At 46.1% G+C, this 18,349-nt stretch overlaps 1 protein-coding gene across 1 annotated transcript; it reads right to left on the bottom strand.

Annotated features, from left to right (window-relative positions):
- Positions 1 to 1,579: 1,579 nt before the first annotated feature.
- LOC311532975 (kelch repeat and BTB domain-containing protein 8-like) lies at positions 1,580 to 17,783 on the bottom strand (the record flags this gene model as incomplete). The annotated part of the gene is made up of 4 exons (XM_084651998.1): positions 1,580 to 3,068; positions 13,709 to 13,936; positions 15,785 to 15,863; positions 17,720 to 17,783. 4 exons carry the CDS (start codon positions 17,781 to 17,783, stop codon positions 1,580 to 1,582), a joined length of 1,860 nt encoding a protein of 619 aa, XP_084508124.1.
- Positions 17,784 to 18,349: the final 566 nt, after the last annotated feature.

The following is an 18,349-nucleotide window of genomic DNA, read 5'->3' as shown; positions in this document are numbered from 1 at the left end:
CTTCAATGGCAGGGGCCTAATTAAGAGAAAAGGGCACCATTTCCAAAAGCTCCTACATGACTTAAGTGCCTAATTCCCAGTGACAGTCACTTGAAAATGGGACTTGGACTCCTAAGGACGCAGATGCTTTTGCAAATTGTCGCTGGTATCTGGACAGCCCTGTCCTCCCCAGAGAGGCCTTAAGTCTTTGGCAGCTGAGGCTGAACGGCCCAGAAGCTATTGGGGGCAAGTCCCAGAGTTTGGAGTGGCCTAGCAATGGGTTACTGCCATTTACTCCCCTCTCTCCCACATGGCTGCGCTTTCTTGGCTGCTACTACGGCCTTTCTTTCCTTTGAGGAACCATACCGATATTAAACTGGTTCTATGGGAGAGCTCTGACTTGGTAGGATTTTACACCCACTTTGCACAAGTGTAAAGGCCAGCCCCAACACAAGGCAGTGGTGAATTAGTGCCTCTGTACCAGACCCTTACCTTTACCAACAATCAGCTGGTTTTGTTCAATATCTTCATAAATGATCTGGAGGATGGTGTGGATTGCACCCTCAGCAAGTTTGCAGATGACACTAAACTGGGAGGAGAGGAAGATAAGCTGGAGGGTAGGGATAGGGTACAGAGGGACCTAGACAAATTAGAGAATTGGGCCAAAAGAAATGTGATGAGGTTCAACAAGGACAAGTGCAGAGTCCTGCACTTAGGACGGAAGAATCCGAGGCACCGCTACAGACTAGGGACCGAATGGCTCGGCAGCAGTTCTGCAGAAAAGGACCTAGGGGTTACAGTGGACGAGAAGCTGGATATGAGTCAACAGTGTGCCCTTGTTGCCAAGAAGGCCAATGGCATTTTGGGATGTATAAGTAGGGGCATTGCCAGCAGATCGAGGGACGTGATCGTTCCCCTCTATTCGACACTGGTGAGGCCTCATCTGGAGTACTGTGTCCAGTTTTGGGCCCCACACTACAAGAAGGATGTGGAAAAATTGGAAAGAGTCCCGTGGAGGGCAACAAAAATGATTAGGGGACTGGAACACATGACTTATGAGGAGAGGCTGAGGGAACTGGGGATGTTTAGTCTACGGAAGAGAAGAATGAGGGGGGATTTGATAGGTGCTTTCAACTACCTGAAAGGGGGTTCCAAAGAGGATGGCTCTAGACTGTTCTCAGTGGTAGCAGATGACAGAACAAGGAGTAATGGTCTCAAGTTGCAGTGGGGGAGATTTAGGTTGGATATTAGGAAAAACTTTTTCACTAGGAGGGTGGTGAAACACTGGAATGGGTTACCTAGGAGGTGGTGGAATCTCCTTCCTTAGAAGTTTTTAAGGTCAGGCTTGACAAAGCCCTGGCTGGGATGATTTCATTGGGGATCGGTCCTGCTTTGAGCAGGGGGTTGGACTAGATGACCTCCTGAGGTCCCTTCCAACCCTGATATTCTATGATTCTATGATTCCAGTGTAATGCCTTGGAGTTCCATATAAACACGGGTAAACACACAATAAAGGTACAGGCAGGTGCTCTTCACAAATGCAGCTTTAGGCACAGGGTACACTGACCATGAGGCAATCTGGCAAGTGGATAAAAAGCAGCTAACTCTCTGCTAACTCAACGGCTGTCAGGGCTACAGATGTCTTTCGAAAAAGAGACAGAATAGTTTTTTTGGGTAACTTCAGGGTTGCACACCCAAATCCGCTGATTCCCCAGTTGCTAAAAGGGAGCCTTTCTGGACACTGAGTCCATCTGTGGTCTCCAGGTTCCCAATAGTAAATTGTGTTATAATATTCCTCTTCATTTTCACCATCGTGGTTATTATATAAATAAGTATTTTCGCCACCCAGCACATAGATCCTCTTCTTCCAGCGCACCACACCAGCACCAGCAATTTCAACTGGCAACTTTGGGATCACGACATCCTTGTTGACTTTTCCATCTTCACCCAGGAAGAAACACTTTTGAGTGCAATGCAGGTTTCCTGAATCAGGCCATCTCTCATTACGATGTCTCACTCTGCTCCTGAAATACCCACCAATAACATATATTCCGTTATTCATGGAGACAGCTCCCGACCAGTAGCACTCTGCATCCAGAAGCACCTGCGTCCACACATTGGAGCTAACTTTGTAGATCAAAACCTTCCTGGAAACATACCAAGAGCCCATTTTGCCTGTCAAGCCACCTATCAGGTACAATTTATTTTTAAGCACTGTGGCGGCAAAATGGCTCAGAGTATATGGCAGCCGAGAGATGGGAGTCCAGGTCTTCTCTATCAAGTCAAAGCACTCTGCAGAATCGAGATAATCTTCATACCTGCACCAGCCCCCCACAGCATAAAGCTTCTGGTTGCAATTTAGAAACCCATGTGAAGCACGGGGCATGGACATGGAAGGGAGCTGTGTCCACCGGCCTCTGAAAGAGCTGTACTCATGGAGAGAATCTGAATAAGAGTCATCTGTGTGCACACCTCCGGTTACATACAGCTTATCTGCCACTGCCAGGCAGCGAGCACAGTACAAGCATTTCAAAGGCGGCAGCTTTTCCCACTTTTCTGTCTGGGGGTCAAAACAGCCCACCTGAAAATCCTTCGTTTTCAGCTCTGGGCCCTCCATGTTGAACAGGTCCACGCACACAATACTCGTGTTGTACATGCCCTGTCTAAGACCTCCACACTCCCGCAACCTCTCTTGCCTGTTGAGACGCTTCCACCGCAACCGCATGTCCCTGCAATGTGCCGATTCTAACTGGACCTCCCGGAGCTCTTCCTGGGTAAGGAGTGGAAGGCGGACATGCTTCATTACCTTACTCAGGAATGGACGGCGGTTGGAGATTTGAAACTTCATCCAGCGTCGCACGGCCCGGTAGACAACTATTTCAGAAGAGACAACCAGGCTGTCTGAGGAGATGATGCTAATCAGAGTGCTGGGTTTCAGATGTAGGAAGCTTTTGTCCTCCAGAGAGAGGTGCCTAAAATTCAGGTTGATCTGTCTCATGGCTACTTGGCGCAGAGCTTGTTCGCCATGGGCATAACCAAGTTCATAAAGCACAAGGCAATTCTCAAGGGAAACTTGTTCCAGAAGAAAGCTGGGAAAGTAATAGGGATAAATGTTACTGCGGATGTCACAAGTGTCAGACACTTCTCCTTTAGACATTGGGGTAATAGTAACGCTAACACTTAATACAGTCATTGTAAGGGAGAGGATCAAATTACATGTTTAATGAAGATCTGTAACCCAGTCCACAGATTCCCTGCAAAGCCTTGTTCATGTCACTTAGCCTCTGTGCCTCAGTTTCCCATCTGTACAATGCAGAGAACAGCACTGCCCTACCTCACAGGTGTGTTGAGCGGATAAATACGTTAAAGTGAGGTGCTCAGAAACTTTGGTGATGTAGGCCATCTATGTATCTAAGCTAGATACCACCTTCAATTCACACAGCTCTTCCACTGGTAACAATGTGAGGTTTGTGCAAAGCTCAGGCTTAGAATGTGGCCCTTATATAGTAACTATCTTCAAGTTAGGAAACTTACTTTTGCATTCAGCATTATTCAATGGCAAAACATGGTTCAGGGCACTTTTCAGACCATAGCTAATTTTGCCTATTAGTTTGTTTGGCCATTCGCACATCCATCCATCCATCCATCCATCTAATCTAATCTATCTATCCCCATACAGTCTAATCTAATCTATCTATCTATCTATCTATCTCCATACACCCCATCTGTCTATCTATCCCATACGATCGATTTATCGATCTAACAATCATGTATTGTAGTATATTGAAAACGGTCAAAATTGTAGGCTGGCACTTAAAATTTCAGGGGGATTTTCTGGTCCAGCTTGCAGGCAAGGGGGAAGCATGTAATTCGAGCATAGGAGCAGTCAGTCTGCTGACAGCCAGCCTCGATTAAAGTGGAGTGAACTGTGCCTCTCTGTTTTTGGGTGCTTGTGTGTTATCGTTCTGAATTCTAAGAAATAAAGTAGCGTTAATAAACAGTCATGGGATAAGAAGGAAGGTCCTCTCATGGATCAGTAATAGGTTAAAACACAAAAGCAAAGGATAGGAATAACTGGTCAGTTTTCCAAATGGAGAGTGGTAAATAGTGGTGTCCCCCAGGGGTCTGTACTAACCCTAAGGGCCAAGTGCTGTTAGAATATATTCATAAATGATCTGGGAAAAGGTGTAAACAGTGAAGTGGCAAAATTTGCAGAGGATTCATAATTACTCAACAGAGTTAAGTCCAAAGCTGACTGTGAAGATTTACAAAGGGATCTCACAGGAATGGGTGATTGAGTGACAAAATGGCAGATGAAATTCAGTGTCGATAAATGCAAAGTAATGCACACTGAAAAACATCATCCCAACTATACATATAAAATGATGGACTCTAAATTAGCTGTTACCACTCAAGAAAGAGATCTTGTGGTCACTGATGGTTAGTTCTCTGAAAATATCCGCTCAGTGTGCAGCAGCCGCCAAAAAAGCTAACAATGTTAGGAACCATTAGGAAGAGGATAGATAATAAGACAGAAAATATCATAATGCTACTGTATAAATCCATGGTACACCCATACCTTGAATACTGTGTGCAGTTCTGTTTGCCCATCTCAAAAAAGATATTTTAGAATTGGAAAAGGTACAGAAAAGGGCAAGAAAAATGATTAAGGCTATGGAATAGCTTCTGTGGGAGGCTTGTTGTGTTGTTCCGGTACCGGGTTTGTGTGGTTCTAAATAACGCTGAACGGCCCTTGAACCTGCTTTCAAAGCACTACAGAGATGGGGCAGATTATACAGTGTTTGTTACCTCTAAAAATATGAAATGTTTCCTGTGTGCTGACATTGACCCCCTGGTCATTGAAGGGGTCCCTGCCCCCACACTGCTGGGTCAGGGGATCCTGGTGAGAATGTGGGACCCCAGGATAGTGAGGAGTAGGCTGGGACATGAAGGGACCAGCGGGACACAGAACCTGCATCTGCACTGCCTGATTCTATCTCCACACCTCGCACTACAGTGTATGTGGTCTGTCATTGTCCAGGGAGCAGTCCCCCCCACGTCCACTCCAGAGGAACCCTCTGTTGTGACCCCATCACTTGGACCTAGACAGAAGTGAGTCCTCGAGGCTGAGGGGCAGCTCCCTGCAGAGGAACTACAGTGTGCTTCTAGAGATGGGGGTGAAGAACAGCCCAATGGGACCAGTTTATGCAGGACTATTTCTAAACAAGCTAAGACTTGGGAGGTCCCTGAGCTGCTGGCAGCTGCTGAGGATGGAGCTGTGTGCCCTGAGGAGGAAGACAGCGTTGTGATAGGTGACGTGACAGACAAAGACATAGGTGGGCTTTTTTCATACCATAACATTTTTAGTGTCCTGAAGATTAATAGGGGTCTTCCTGCTGCTTCCCCTTTTGCAGAGGCATGAGTCAGGGGTGTCCTCTGTCTGGGCACTGTACTCCCTTAATTTGGAGCCATTCCTGCTCCTCCTCAGAGGCCATCTGACTGGCCTGTCTGTGCCAGGGTGCCATACGCCCTCCTGGTTCATCTGTCAGCCTACACTGAGAATAGCTCAGTTTCTATTACATCTGACAGTGAGGTGCAGGCACTTCACACTTGTTTACAAGTGTATGAACAAGCCTCTTCTGCCTGCATTAACTGGTTTATGAGCGAATTCAAACGTACTGGGCTCTTTGCAGGGTAGTGATCCCTCTTTGTTGCCCCAACAGTTGCAGTGAGGCACCTCTGGCACTAAGGTATTGGGGGTCTTTTTTGGATCTGAACAATACGTGTTAAAGAACTGGGAGGGGGTTGAGGGGAAGGTGCAAGGCCTCTTGCAGAAATGGTGCTGGCTCCTTTTTGAACTCTCTTTTTGGGAAGGGTTTTGATTGCCAACAACCTTGTGGTCTCAATGTTGTGGCACCGGCTAGTGTGTCTGGACCCTTGCTGGGGCCTTCTGGACAGGATTCAGATGAATATTAACTTTTTTTTAATAGCTACCACTGGTCCTGCTTTGCTGTTCCTGCAATTAGATGCAGGGGGCCAGGAGCTCATTGATTTGGTCGGCGGCGTGGCAGCCTTTTGCCCCCAGTCTGTTCAGCAGTTGCTGTTCTCCGATTCCCAGCTGGCCTGAAGTCCCTTGTTTTCTCTCTCTTCCATCTTGCTGTGGGATGGGCTTTGACTGTTTTTGTTGGCACCTGGTCGATTACAGAATCTAGATTTGCCTCCATTCTAATGGTCTTTTTAATACCTAGCGACTTCTGCAAAGTGCACGACCGGACCAGGCGTTTTCCATTTTGTGGCTGTTGGAAGAGCCACTGTTTATTAACCCACTTTTTCCTGCTGAAATTCTCTCCTCCATGAGCCTGTTTTCTGACTCTACTTAGACTGCGTTGATGAAGCTCTCACCTGATTGTTCCTTGTTGGTCAAGCCGGAAGTCTTGCTGTTCAGACCTGAATCTGGTCTGTGCATTTGTTGGATAAGGTCCTCTCTGAATTCCAGGAGTTGCTCCCTCAGCTGGCTGCTCAGTATCTGCAGGAGTTTTTTGCTGGGCTTGTTCTTCTAGGAGGGAAGCCTGTGTTTGCGTCACTAGCTGTCTCTCCTTCTGTGCATGAGATCCTTGTGCAACCAAGCAGATTGTTGTCCTGGAAGAGTTTGCTGAATGTTCCTTTTGCAGCCATGACCAAGAAGCAGCTCTGTGATACTTGTGTCAAGGTGCAGCATTATGCTGCCCTTTCTAATCTCCCTGATACAGCCTGGAGGATGCCTTTGTCTATGCCCTCGGCTTGGAGGATGTTATACAAATGTCCTCTTCCTAAAGGTTCCTGCATAGCATCGTAGCAACCAATCATTTTGCACACCATATTATCCATGAGATGTCCGTGCAATGCCCTTTTGTTTGTCTTCAGACACAGACTACTTACGTCAGGATAAGTTATGTCCCTTGGGGTGTGAATAAGCCACCCATGAGCGACATAAGTTACACCAACCTAAGCGTCGGGATGGACAGTGCTGTGTCTTCTCCCACCGACATAGCTACCGGCGCTTGCAGGGGCTGGTGTCATTCAGTCTACAGGAGAACTCTTCCCATTGGCTTAGAGCGTCTGCACTAGGAGCGGTAGAGAGGGGCAGCTGCATCAGTGTAAGCTCTGTAGTGTAAACATAGCCACAGCTTTTCAGTTTTTCCTACATTGCCCCCATTTGATTCTATTTTTTGTTTTTTTGCAGCAGATTTTCAGCAGTTTGGGCCTGTTTCCATGCCTGAGTAAGATATCGTGCTTGCATTCTGCTGGTTTCTTGCCTGGCTAACTTTTTGCTGGGTCAGGCAAAACCATTTTGAAATCTCTCCAGAACAGAAAGGCCAGGTTACAGCGGTGTGATGTGCTAGGGCTGGTCCGGGCACAGTTGTGCAGATTGCTCACACTTTTTAGAAACTGACTTACAACCTGCATACTGTTCGGTTGACTTGGTATGTTAACTATATTTTGAGTGAACTTAGTGATGACGATACTTTAGTGATCCATGTTTAATGTTCTCTTAAGTCATGTTTTGATTGATGTCTTTTTGTGTATATATTGTAATTTTATAACATTTTTAAATACTTTTAATGTGATTTTATGTGAATAAAGGTGTTTTTCTTGTCTTCTCTCTCTCTTAACTGCCCCCTCACTCTCTCTCTCTCTCTCTCTCTCTCTCTCACACGCACACACACACACAGAGCTGCTTTGTGTGAACTCACCTGTGGGGCCTCTGAACATGCTGACCAGATTGGGCCCCTTACATGACTTAGGTAGCTTAACAACTACCTTCCCCTGGTTTGTGAATTGCTCTGGGCCTTAGGTGGGAGATGGGTCTCCGGATGTTCACAGCGAGGCAGCCGTGTGCATGTCCAGAATCAGAAACCTAGGTGCCTAGGGAACTTTTACTGGAAAAATTTGGGCGCCACGTGAATTTAGGCCCCTGCAGGGTTCAGTGGGAGTGGAAAGGGTTGTGCATTGCAAGTGGTACCAAAACCAGGACTTAGACACCTTAAATAGAAACTTCTGTGCCTAATTCCTTTTGTGCATTCAGGTCTAAGTGCCTAAGGGCTTGTCTACACCTAAAACATTACAGCGGTACAGCTGCGCTGCTGTAGTCAGCATAGACACTACCTACATTGATGGGAAGAATTCTCCCAGTGGCGTAGGTAACCCACCTCCCCGAGAGATGGTAACTAGGCTGATGGATGAATTCTTTCATCGACCTAGGGCTGTCTACACATGGACTTAAGTTGGCTTAACAGCGCTGCTCAGGGGTGTGGATTGTCACACCGTTGGCCGATATAGTTAAACAAACTTAATTTTCTTGTGTAGACCAGGCCTAAGTCTCTTTTGAAAATGAGACTTAGAGTCCTAACTCAGTGAGATATTTTTGAATATTTTACCCTATATCTATTTGAAGCCAGTTTTTGGTAGAACTAGTTTGTAAAGCGCATTGAGGTCCTCAGATAAAAGGAGCTGTATAAATACGAAGTCAAGGGTGCCAAACACCCAGCTTATGGGTCAGACCGTGTCCCTGTGAGAGATTCAGACTCTACATAGGAGCACCATTGACCTTACTGGAATTACACTGATTTACGCCAGCTGGGAATCTGGTTCAAGATTTTGAAATAATATAGGTGGTGTTGTATTAATTTAGATGGAAAGGTAAAGTAGTAAGTCATGCTTTCATTGTAACAACAGCCCTTGTTCCCTTTCCCTTTATCTGGAGAAGGTTTTTAGAAGGAAACCCCCCTTGTTTGACAGTCTCTTAGATGGTCTCAAAGACGGGGATAACTGTCCTTGGGGAGAAGAGAAGAAGTTAGTTGAGATGAGCTGGGGCAAGTCCGATCCTGTTTCATCCCAGGTGGTAGTTGGATTCAGCTCGAGCCAATAGAGGTGCTGATTCATGTGGGTCACTTTCTCTGGCCCAGTCCAGTCAGGACATCTCTCAGGAGTAGGATGATGAATGCCTGGAGTCCCAGAGGACAGTGGGGGTGGCAGCCAGGCTGGTGAAGCTTGCTCCAGTAGTTGCCACCTGTTTTTCTCATTTTCCCCCCAAAGTATCTTTCTTTAAAGACCCAAAAAGGAAGTGGGTGGATGGAATAGCCCAAATTACAAAGGCACGTAGGGACAAAATTAGAAAGGCCAAGGCACAGAATGAGATTAAATTAGCTAGAGACATAAAGGGCAACAAAAAAACATTCTACAAATACATTAAAAGCAAGGGGAAGACTAGGTCAGAGTAGGTCCATTACTCAATGAGGGTGGAAACAATAACAGAAAATGTGGGAATGGCCTATGTGCTAAATGACTTTTTTGTTTCAGTTTTCACCGAAAAGTTTAGTAGCGATTGGACGTCTAACATAGTGAACGCCAGTGAAAACAAGGTAGGATCAGAGGCTAAAATAGGGAAAGAACAAGTTAAAAATTACTTAGACTAGTTAGATGTCTTCAAGTCACCAAGGCCTGATGAAATACATCCTAGAATACTGAAGGAGCCAACTGAGGAGATATCTGAGCCATTAGCGATTATTTTCAAAAAGTCATGGAAGATGGGAGAGATTCCAGAAGACTGGAAAAGGGCAAACACAGTGCCAATCTATAAAAAGGGAAATAAGGACAACCCAAGGAATTACAGACCAGTCACCTTAACTTCAGTATCCGGAAAGATAATGGAGCAAATAATTAAGTAAACAACTTGCAAACACCTAGAAGATAATAAGGCGATAAGTAACAGTCAGCATGGATTTGTCAAGATCAAATAGTGTGAACCCAACCTAATAGCTCCCTTTGACAGGGTAACAAGCCTTGTGGATGGGGGGAAGTGGTAGATGTGGTACATCTTTCGATGCTGTCCCACATTACCATCTCATAAACAAACTGGGGAAATATAACCTAGATGGAACTACTATAAGGTGGGCGCATAACTGCTTGGAAAACCTTTCCCAGAGAGTAGTTATTAGTGGTTCATAGTCAAGCTGGAAGGGCATATTGAAGGGGTCCTGCAGGGATCAGTTCTGGGTCTGGTTCTGTTCAATATCTTCATCAATGATTTAAATAATGGCATAGAGAGTACACTTATAAAGTTTGTGGACAATACCAAGCTGGGAGGGGTTGCAAGTCCTTTGGAGGATAGGATTAAAATTCAAAATGATCTGGACAATCTGGAGAAATGGTTTGAAGTAAATAGGATGAATTTCAATAAGGACAAATGCAAAGTACTCCACTTCGGACAGAACAATCAATTGCGCACATACAAAATGGGAAATGACTATCTAGGAAGGAGTACTGCGGAAAGGGATCTGGGGATCATAATGGATCACAAGCTAAATATGAGTCAACAGTGTAACACTATTGCAAAAAAAAAGCCAACATCATTCTGGGATGTATTAGCAGGAGTACTCTAAGCAAGACACAAGAAGTAGTCCTTCCGCTTTACTCCGCACTGATTAGGACTCAACTAATCATTAACTAATGGAGTATTGGTCCAGATCTGGGTGCCACATTTCAGGAAAGATGTGGACAAATTGGAGAAAGTCCAGAGAGGAGCAAAGAAGATGATTAAAGGTCTAGAAAACATGACCTCTGAGGGAAGATTGAAAAAACTGGGTTTGTTTAGTCTGGAGAAGACAAGATGGAGAGGGGACATGATAACAGTTTTCAAGCACATAAAAGGTTGTTACAAGGAGGAGGGAGAAAAATTGTTCTCATTAACCTCTGAGGCTAGGACAAGAAGCAATGGGCTTAAAGTGCAACAAGGGTGATTTAGGTTGGATCTTAGGAAAAGCTTCCTAACTGTCAGGGTGGTTAAGCACTGGAATAAATTGTCCAGGGAGGTTGTGGATACTCCGTCATTGGAGATTTTAAAGAGTAGGTTGGACAGATGCCTCTCAGGGATGGTCTAGATAATGCTTTGTCCTGCCTTGAGTGCAGGGGACGGGACTAGAAGACCTCTCAAGGTCCCTTCTAGTCCTACAATTCTATGATTCTATGATTGGCTAGCTGAGACAGCTACATGCCTAGCATGCTTGCTTTGTGAATCACAGTCTAAGGCACCTATCTCTGCCCATTTATTGTAGAGGACCTCTCTAAGGCTTTGTGTAGCACAGTGATTTTTCCAGATGCCTAACTCCTTAAGTGCATCCCGGCCATAGGAGCCAAAATCTCACTGAAAGTCAATGGGACTTAGGCTCCTAAGGGACTTATGTGCTTTTGAAAATTTTACCCATATAGACAAATTCCAGGCAAAATTCTGCTGTTCACATAAGGACATGTGATTTCCCTGTACAACCATAAAAATCCAGATAGCTGTGAAGGGTGGCTGTTTCCTGTCCTGGGTTTCCTGGGTTTGCTCTGTTTCCTGTCAGTTCTGCTTTCATCTTTGCCAAAGGCCTTTATTTCTCCTTCCTCACAGATTCCCAGGCATACAAACCTTACTGTCCTTTCTAAACCTTTGACTACCTCCTGAAGTTTCCACCCACCTCCTCTCAATATATAACTGGCTTCGGCTAAGGAAACATTGGCACCATCCATCAAGAACTCTCCTCCTCCTGTTCTTTATCCCCTTCCCAGAACCATCCCTTCTCAGACCTCTTCCCCTCTTTGGATCAGAAATGTATAGCCTTTTGCCTTCCTCCAATCCCACAATTTGTGCCAGGACCTCTCAGCTCTTCATCTCCCTTGCACCCTCTCCTACTCCCTCTCTGACCCTTAACTTTAACCATCCTCTCACAGAGCTGGGAGGGAAACAGTTTGCCTGTCCTGCAACTATTTTTGAGTTTGGGGATTCTTTTTTTCCTTTTGCGTTGGGTAAAATCTGAGAGCTTCCAAAGTTTGTCAGTGGAAAAACCAGAGAAAAAGAAATGCTGACTCTGTAGTCCAGTGGTCAGGATGCTCAGCTGGGATGTAGGAGTGTCACATTCAAGTTCCTGGTCCAATTAATATTTATTTAGACAAAGTAGAACAGCTCCAATAGGAGAGACCGAAAGCAGACTACCCTGGAAGAGTTGCCTTAGGTTAGGGTGCTCCCTGAGTGATTGGAGGCCAGGGTTCAAATTCCTGCTCCAAAGCAGGCATGGAGCCCAGGTCCCTCACATCTCAGGTGAGTGCTCTAACCACTGGGCTACTCTGAGGTGTTGGTGGGTCTCCCTGTGGCTTTGACCAGAAATTCCACTGTGGACTCAAATAATCCTTCCCAAGGAAACTTTCATCAAACCTGCCATGGTCCTGCAAAAAGTTGCAGTGTCAACAAATTGCCGTTAGCCAAAAAAAAAAAAAGAACCCGTTTCACTGAAAAATTCCTGACCAGCTCTGATCTCTAACTCTGGCTTCTCTCCCTCTCTCTTTCAAACACACCTTTGTGCACCCCTAAGCATCCCCCCTCTCTATTCCATTGTTCTCACTAGTCCATTTCTGTCCACCCCTTGGCCTCAAAAACAACGTGAGCAATGGTTTATTCCAGCACCTTCAAATTCCTGTCTCCCAGTTTCACACCACCAGAATCATTCTCACAGTCAGTCTCCTGCTAGCTGAGACTAATGGCCTCTTCACTTCACTCGCCCTCCTCATGTGCTTTGCACAGAGACATTTCACTTGGAGCTCCCATAGCTCATTGCTCTCCCAGTTCTGCACTCACTTGACTGCTCTTTCAACCTTTCTCTCAGAGACTCCAGTTGTTCCTCTTTCCCACCCCGTGAACCCCTGAACACTCACTCTAGGTCTCCACTGCTTCTCATTCTCCCCTCCCTATGACTGATCTCATTCATTTCTATGGATTCAACTCTCAGTTCTGCACTGACGACTCTCAAACCTACCTCTCTAACCCACGTGCTCACATCTGTCAGTCATATTCTCTGCCTGGCTTGGCTACCTTTCCTTCTGGATGTGGTGCCACTAATTCAAATTGGACCTGTCCAGAGGAGAGCCTTTTATCTTTCCTCTCCTCTGCCCCCTTTCGCTGCTTTCTTTAGAAATACCACAAGCTTTCTTTGCCATTGGGCTTCTAACCGTACAGCCATCTTCAGTCCTTCTCTTTCCTTCTCTACTCCCATCCAGACTCCCAGTGAATCCTCTGTTTCTTCCTCCACAGTCTCTGTAAGGTTCATGCCAAACTTTAGCTCATTTCCTCATTATCGCCTGCTGTGACCAATGCTGCTCCTTGCTCTGCAGCTTACCACCCTCCCATCAATCCCCACTCAAATCTGCCCAAAGCAATGCAGCCAAAATAATTCTCATCTCCCCACTTTTTGAATCTGCTTCAACCCTGATCTTCTCTGTTTTGCATCCAATGCTGGACTGTATCCTCACCTCCATTTTGTTCTATGGGTTCCTATAATAACCACCTCCCACTTCCGTACTCATCTTGGGCTTTTATCCCTGCTATTCCCTTTGTTTCTGCCTGCTCCCAACTTCCTCTCTACATCCATAATCACCATCACACCTGGAAGAGCTTCCCAGCCAGCACACACAAAGCTTTCTCCTTAGAAAGAGCCCTTAGACCCCAGTTACCCAAGATGCATGTGAGTTTTAATGAAAATACTTGGCAGTTTTTGTCCTTCATGCTCTTCTACTACACCAGCCTGTACAGAACAGAATGATCCACAGAACACAAGCCCCTGTGGGTAGGGAACTTGTGACCTGTTTGGCAGGATTCTTCAAACAGCCAGCACTGTGCACATTTACAGCGTAATCAGAGTTGTTTCCATGTCAGCCTTACCTGGAGCAGATCTCCAGCAGAGGGAGGATCTGAAGCCTGCTGGCTGCTATGAACACAGCCTGGGCTGTCTCTGAAGTAACCGATATCTTCTCCGTGTACAGATACTGTAGGATGGTTTGCACAGTGGAGGGGGCCATGTCCTGCATCAGAACTTCTCCATCCTGAGATTCTTTGAAGGAGCTGACAAACATGGCTCGAAAGTAGGGATTGACTGCAGCCAGCAGCATCCTGTGCAGAGAGAGAGGAAACATGGTCCATGGAGCATATTCACGGCTCTGGAAAAGGAGCTCTGTTGTTTCCGTACTGATCCAGCTGGCCAGTGAGGACTTGTTCCATACCTGCCCCTTTGCTTTCTGACAAACCTTCCAACTAGAGGCCAGTTATAACCCTATTCCCAATGTGGTTTTGTGCCCTTGTTTGACTATTTTCTTCCTTCTGGGATTCTCTGAAGCTGGACGGAGACTGGGGATGGGCATGCAGGGCGTCCTTGCTCCTTAGTAAATCCCTGGTTCCGCCTCTGGCCTTGAGACCTTCTTTACAACAACATTTTGGCTGATGAAGAGGCAACTCTTACGAGGGTTACTCAGTGTAGCTCGTCCTCCAATGGCAGAAGGAGTTATGGCTCCCCCTTCTCCAGGAATGGAGATTGGCCAGATCGCTTGCCCCTACCACTTGCCCTGGGATGGATGAGTCCCCCCACTCTGAATAGAGATGGGGAGGAATGGATCAGAGGGACTGATCAAATTTGTCTCTTGGAAATGAGAGAGCAAAGGCCCTGCCTTCGGGAAAGGGGAGTATCAGAACACAAGTATATTAGCCATCCCTCCACCCCTTCCTTGTTCTCTCCTGGAGGGCTGGGACCTCAGATACACAGGTCAAAATCCTGACCCTACTGAAGTCAATGGCCTCTGGCTTCAGTGAGGTCAGGATTTCACCCCTAGATCTGAAGGAGGGAAGGGATCACTTTGGCTATCTAGTCTGACTTCCTGCTTCATAAAGGACAGAGAATTTCACTGCAGCCAGATCCCCGTCACCTTCTGTAATGTCCTGCGTATTGGATAGTCCTGCCCCTCCATTCCACAAATTACTGTTGGTCTTTGTTATTTTGCGGTGCTAGATGCTGCCCTCTCCAGTCTCCAGGCTTGCTGAAGAGGACCCGTTCTACTACTCCATGCCCCTGGCTGTTCAGCAATCTGTCTCCTCTGGCTGGCAAGAAGAAAAACTAGTTTTTCTCTCTGAGAGCCTCACCTGGGTTCAAGGATTACTCAGTTAGGAGGAGCAGGGATAAATGGGGCCCTAAATGCCATTCCCAATTAAAAAATGTATATGGCTATCTATGACCCTTGCTTTTCTGAAAAGTTATGGTCAGGGGAAGTGAGGCAAACCCCTGTTAACAGATCACTGAGAATACTCCTACCAGAAATCATCTAAGCATCACTGACTGAGTCAGAAAAAGAGATCAAGAAATGAAATCATTCTAATTAGATTTCGACTGCAATTCACCTGCACCCCCTGCCATCCTGGGTCTTGGTCCTCTTCTCACATCAGCTTTACTTTGGTATAGCTCCAATGACCTCATTGGAGTTACTCCTGACTTGCACCGGTGTGAGTGAGAGTAGACTCAGATAGGTGCATGGTATGGGTGAAACAGTCTGTTCAGAATAAGGAAATTACTATATTTAAACTGGTACCAGGACAGGTAACACAAAGGGAAGGGTGGGTGGGGACTGCAGAAGAAGTGTGGAGAAGACTAACTAGAACATTTATTTGATTTCAAGAGGCTGCCTAATTTTGAAACCAACTAGAAGTAAAACAGAAATGTCTAGACGCTGAATGGCTGCAGCATGTATAGTCAGAGATTCCTCTTTGCTCCGAGACACATAAAAGACACTTTTATAAGGAAATCTCCAAGGAAGTCAGAGACAAATAAAGCCACCCAGAAGGTTGACTGGAGATAAATGAGATTTTTAAATTATGCGATTAAGAAAAATCAGTTTATCGTGTTATGTTTATGTGATGATCTTCCATTTAAACAAAACCAGAAATTAAGATGTGCATAAGTAGAAACGTTCTAACCTGTGACATGGGAACCTCTTTCCTTCAGCCACTATGGTGGCGTCACACAGTTGGTGGTCCTGGTAAAGCTGCTTCAAACCTGCAGGAAGGGGAAGACAAAGCCAAGGCTGCGTCAGAACAGACACTGCAACAGAAACATCAGCGGACAAGAGAAGAAATAACTTGGTCTAAAGAAATTTTTAAATGGCATCATATCTCAGGTCAGTTGTACTGAGGATGGAGTGACTGTCCCAGGCAAGCAAAAGGTGTTCCCATCTGATGGCTTTTGGTGGCCTATGTGAAATGAGTGGGGGAGGGGTGTGTGTGTGTCTCAGACTAGCACCTATTTCATATCATGAGAGGGATCCACTTTCACAGCTGGCCCTGCTTGTTGGTAGTCTCAGCCAAGAGGCTAAGGACTGAACATGCCATGGGGACTGTTGTTCCTTGACTTTAGCAAAGCTTTTAACACAGTTTCCCACAGTATTCTTGCCAGCAAGTTAAAGAAGTATGGGCTGGATGAATGGACTATAAGGTGGAAAGAAAGTTGGCTAGATTGTCGGGCTCAACAGGTAGTGATCAATGGCTCTATGTCTAGTTGGCAGCTGGTATCAAGTGGAGTGCCCCAGGGTTGGTCCTGGGGCCGGTTTTGTTCAATATCTTCATAAATGATCTGGAGGATGGTGTGGATTGCACCCTCAGCAAGTTTGCAGATGACACTAAACTGGGAGGAGAGGTAGATACGCTGGAGGGTAGGGATAGGATACAGAGGGCCCTAGACAAATTTGGGGATTGGGCCAAAAGAAATGTGATGAGGTTCAACAAGGACAAGTGCAGAATCCTGCACTTAGGACGGAAGAATCCCATGCACCGCTACAGACTAGGAACCGAATGACTCGGCAGCAGTTCTGCAGAAAAGGACCTAGGGGTTACAGTGGACAAGAAGCTGGATATGAGTCAGCAGTGTGCCCTTGTTGCCAAGAAGGCCAATGGCATTTTGGGATGTATAAGTAGGGGTATTGCCAGCGATCGAGGGACGTGATCAATCCCCTCTATTCGACATTGGTGAGGCCTCATCTGGAGTACTGTGTTCAGTTTTGGGCCCCACACTACAAGAAGGATGTGGAAAAATTGGAGTCCAGCGGAGGGCAACAAAAATGATTAGGGGACTGGAACACATGACTTATGAGGAGAGGCTGAGGGACCTGGGATTGTTTAGTCTGCGGAAGAGAAGAATGAGGGGGGATTTGATAGGTGCTTTCAAGTACCTGAAAGGGGGTTCCAAAGAGGATGGCTCTAGACTGTTCTCAGTGGTAGCAGATGACAGAACAAGGAGTAATGGTCTCAAGTTGCAGTGGGGGAGGTTTAGGTTGGATATTAGGAAACACTATTTCACTAGGAGGGTGGTGAAGCACTGGAATGCGTTACCTAGGGAGGTGGTGGAATCTCCTTCCTTAGATATTTTTAAGGTCAGGCTTGACAAAGCCCTGGCTGGGATGATTTAGTTGGGGATTGGTCCTGGTTTGAGCAGGGGGTTGGACTAGATGACCTCCTGAGGTCCCTTCCAACCCTGATATTCTATGATTCTATGATTCTATGACTGAACGGGAGTCCTATACTCCTATTCCAAATCTGGACTGGGGCAACACAGATCAGGCAGCGGGAGGGAACTTTTCACTGCCTCCTGAAGCTGTGTCATTCTGAGGATCAATAGCAAATTTCAATTTCCAGGGCTGCCACATCAGCATCTCTCACCTGCACCAAATTTACTTAGAAAAGATAAAAGGAATGAATAACACTTGCAAGTAGTTTGCAGCTCAGCATTGTTCTTTGGTGATGGCTGTGCACAAGACCATTCATCTTCCATGGTAGATCCCATGCAACATCACCAGAATGTTACACAGAAGGGAGTCATTCTGTGGGATGTGACCCAAATGTGAAGAGCATCACACCTACCCTCTCGAATATAGTGTCCCAGTGGTTTAGGTGCCTCTTCTGTGTCATCCTCCTCCATAACCATTTGGGAATTTATCAGCTCAGTTCTGAGATGTGTCTGGAATCTCTGATAAGTGCGGCTGGACCTCAGGGTCTATCACAGGTGGGCCCAGCTAGAGGAACGTGAAATGAAGCTGGTCACACTGATCGTCATCAAAGAGATGCAGCTCCTTTAACGTCCTTTCTCTGCAGTCCTATCTCAGCAGAGATATCTCATGACAACCCTCAATATCTCCCAGTCAATCAAGAGCATCCTTTAGATCACTATTTTCCAGCCACCTGTCTGAGGTAGCTGAGTGGGAAACATACCCTTATGTCCTAAGGTAGTGACCACCTCATTGTCCTCTTTCATTGCCCCCCACACTGATCAGACATCTCTGCCATACTCAGCTAGGCTTAGCAGAGAAGTTCAGAAATGGAGTCAGAACTGGGACTCTGAATTTCTTGGGGGGGAAGAGGGAAAGAACTCGTGAATTCCTGAGATTTCCCCATTTTCATCCCTTATTACTGCTGCCTGCAAAACTCTCCTAGACCCTTCTGTCTTGGTGAGTAGGGAGGATGCGGTGACTAGGGATGGTTACAGTTAACTAC

The sequence above is a fragment of the Lepidochelys olivacea genome (genome assembly GCF_965140295.1).
Source record: "Lepidochelys olivacea isolate rLepOli2 genome assembly, chromosome: 18".
NCBI lineage: Eukaryota > Metazoa > Chordata > Testudines > Cheloniidae > Lepidochelys > Lepidochelys olivacea.
The sequence above is the reverse complement of the archived record's forward strand: the minus strand, read 5'-3'. Positions and strand labels throughout refer to the sequence as shown.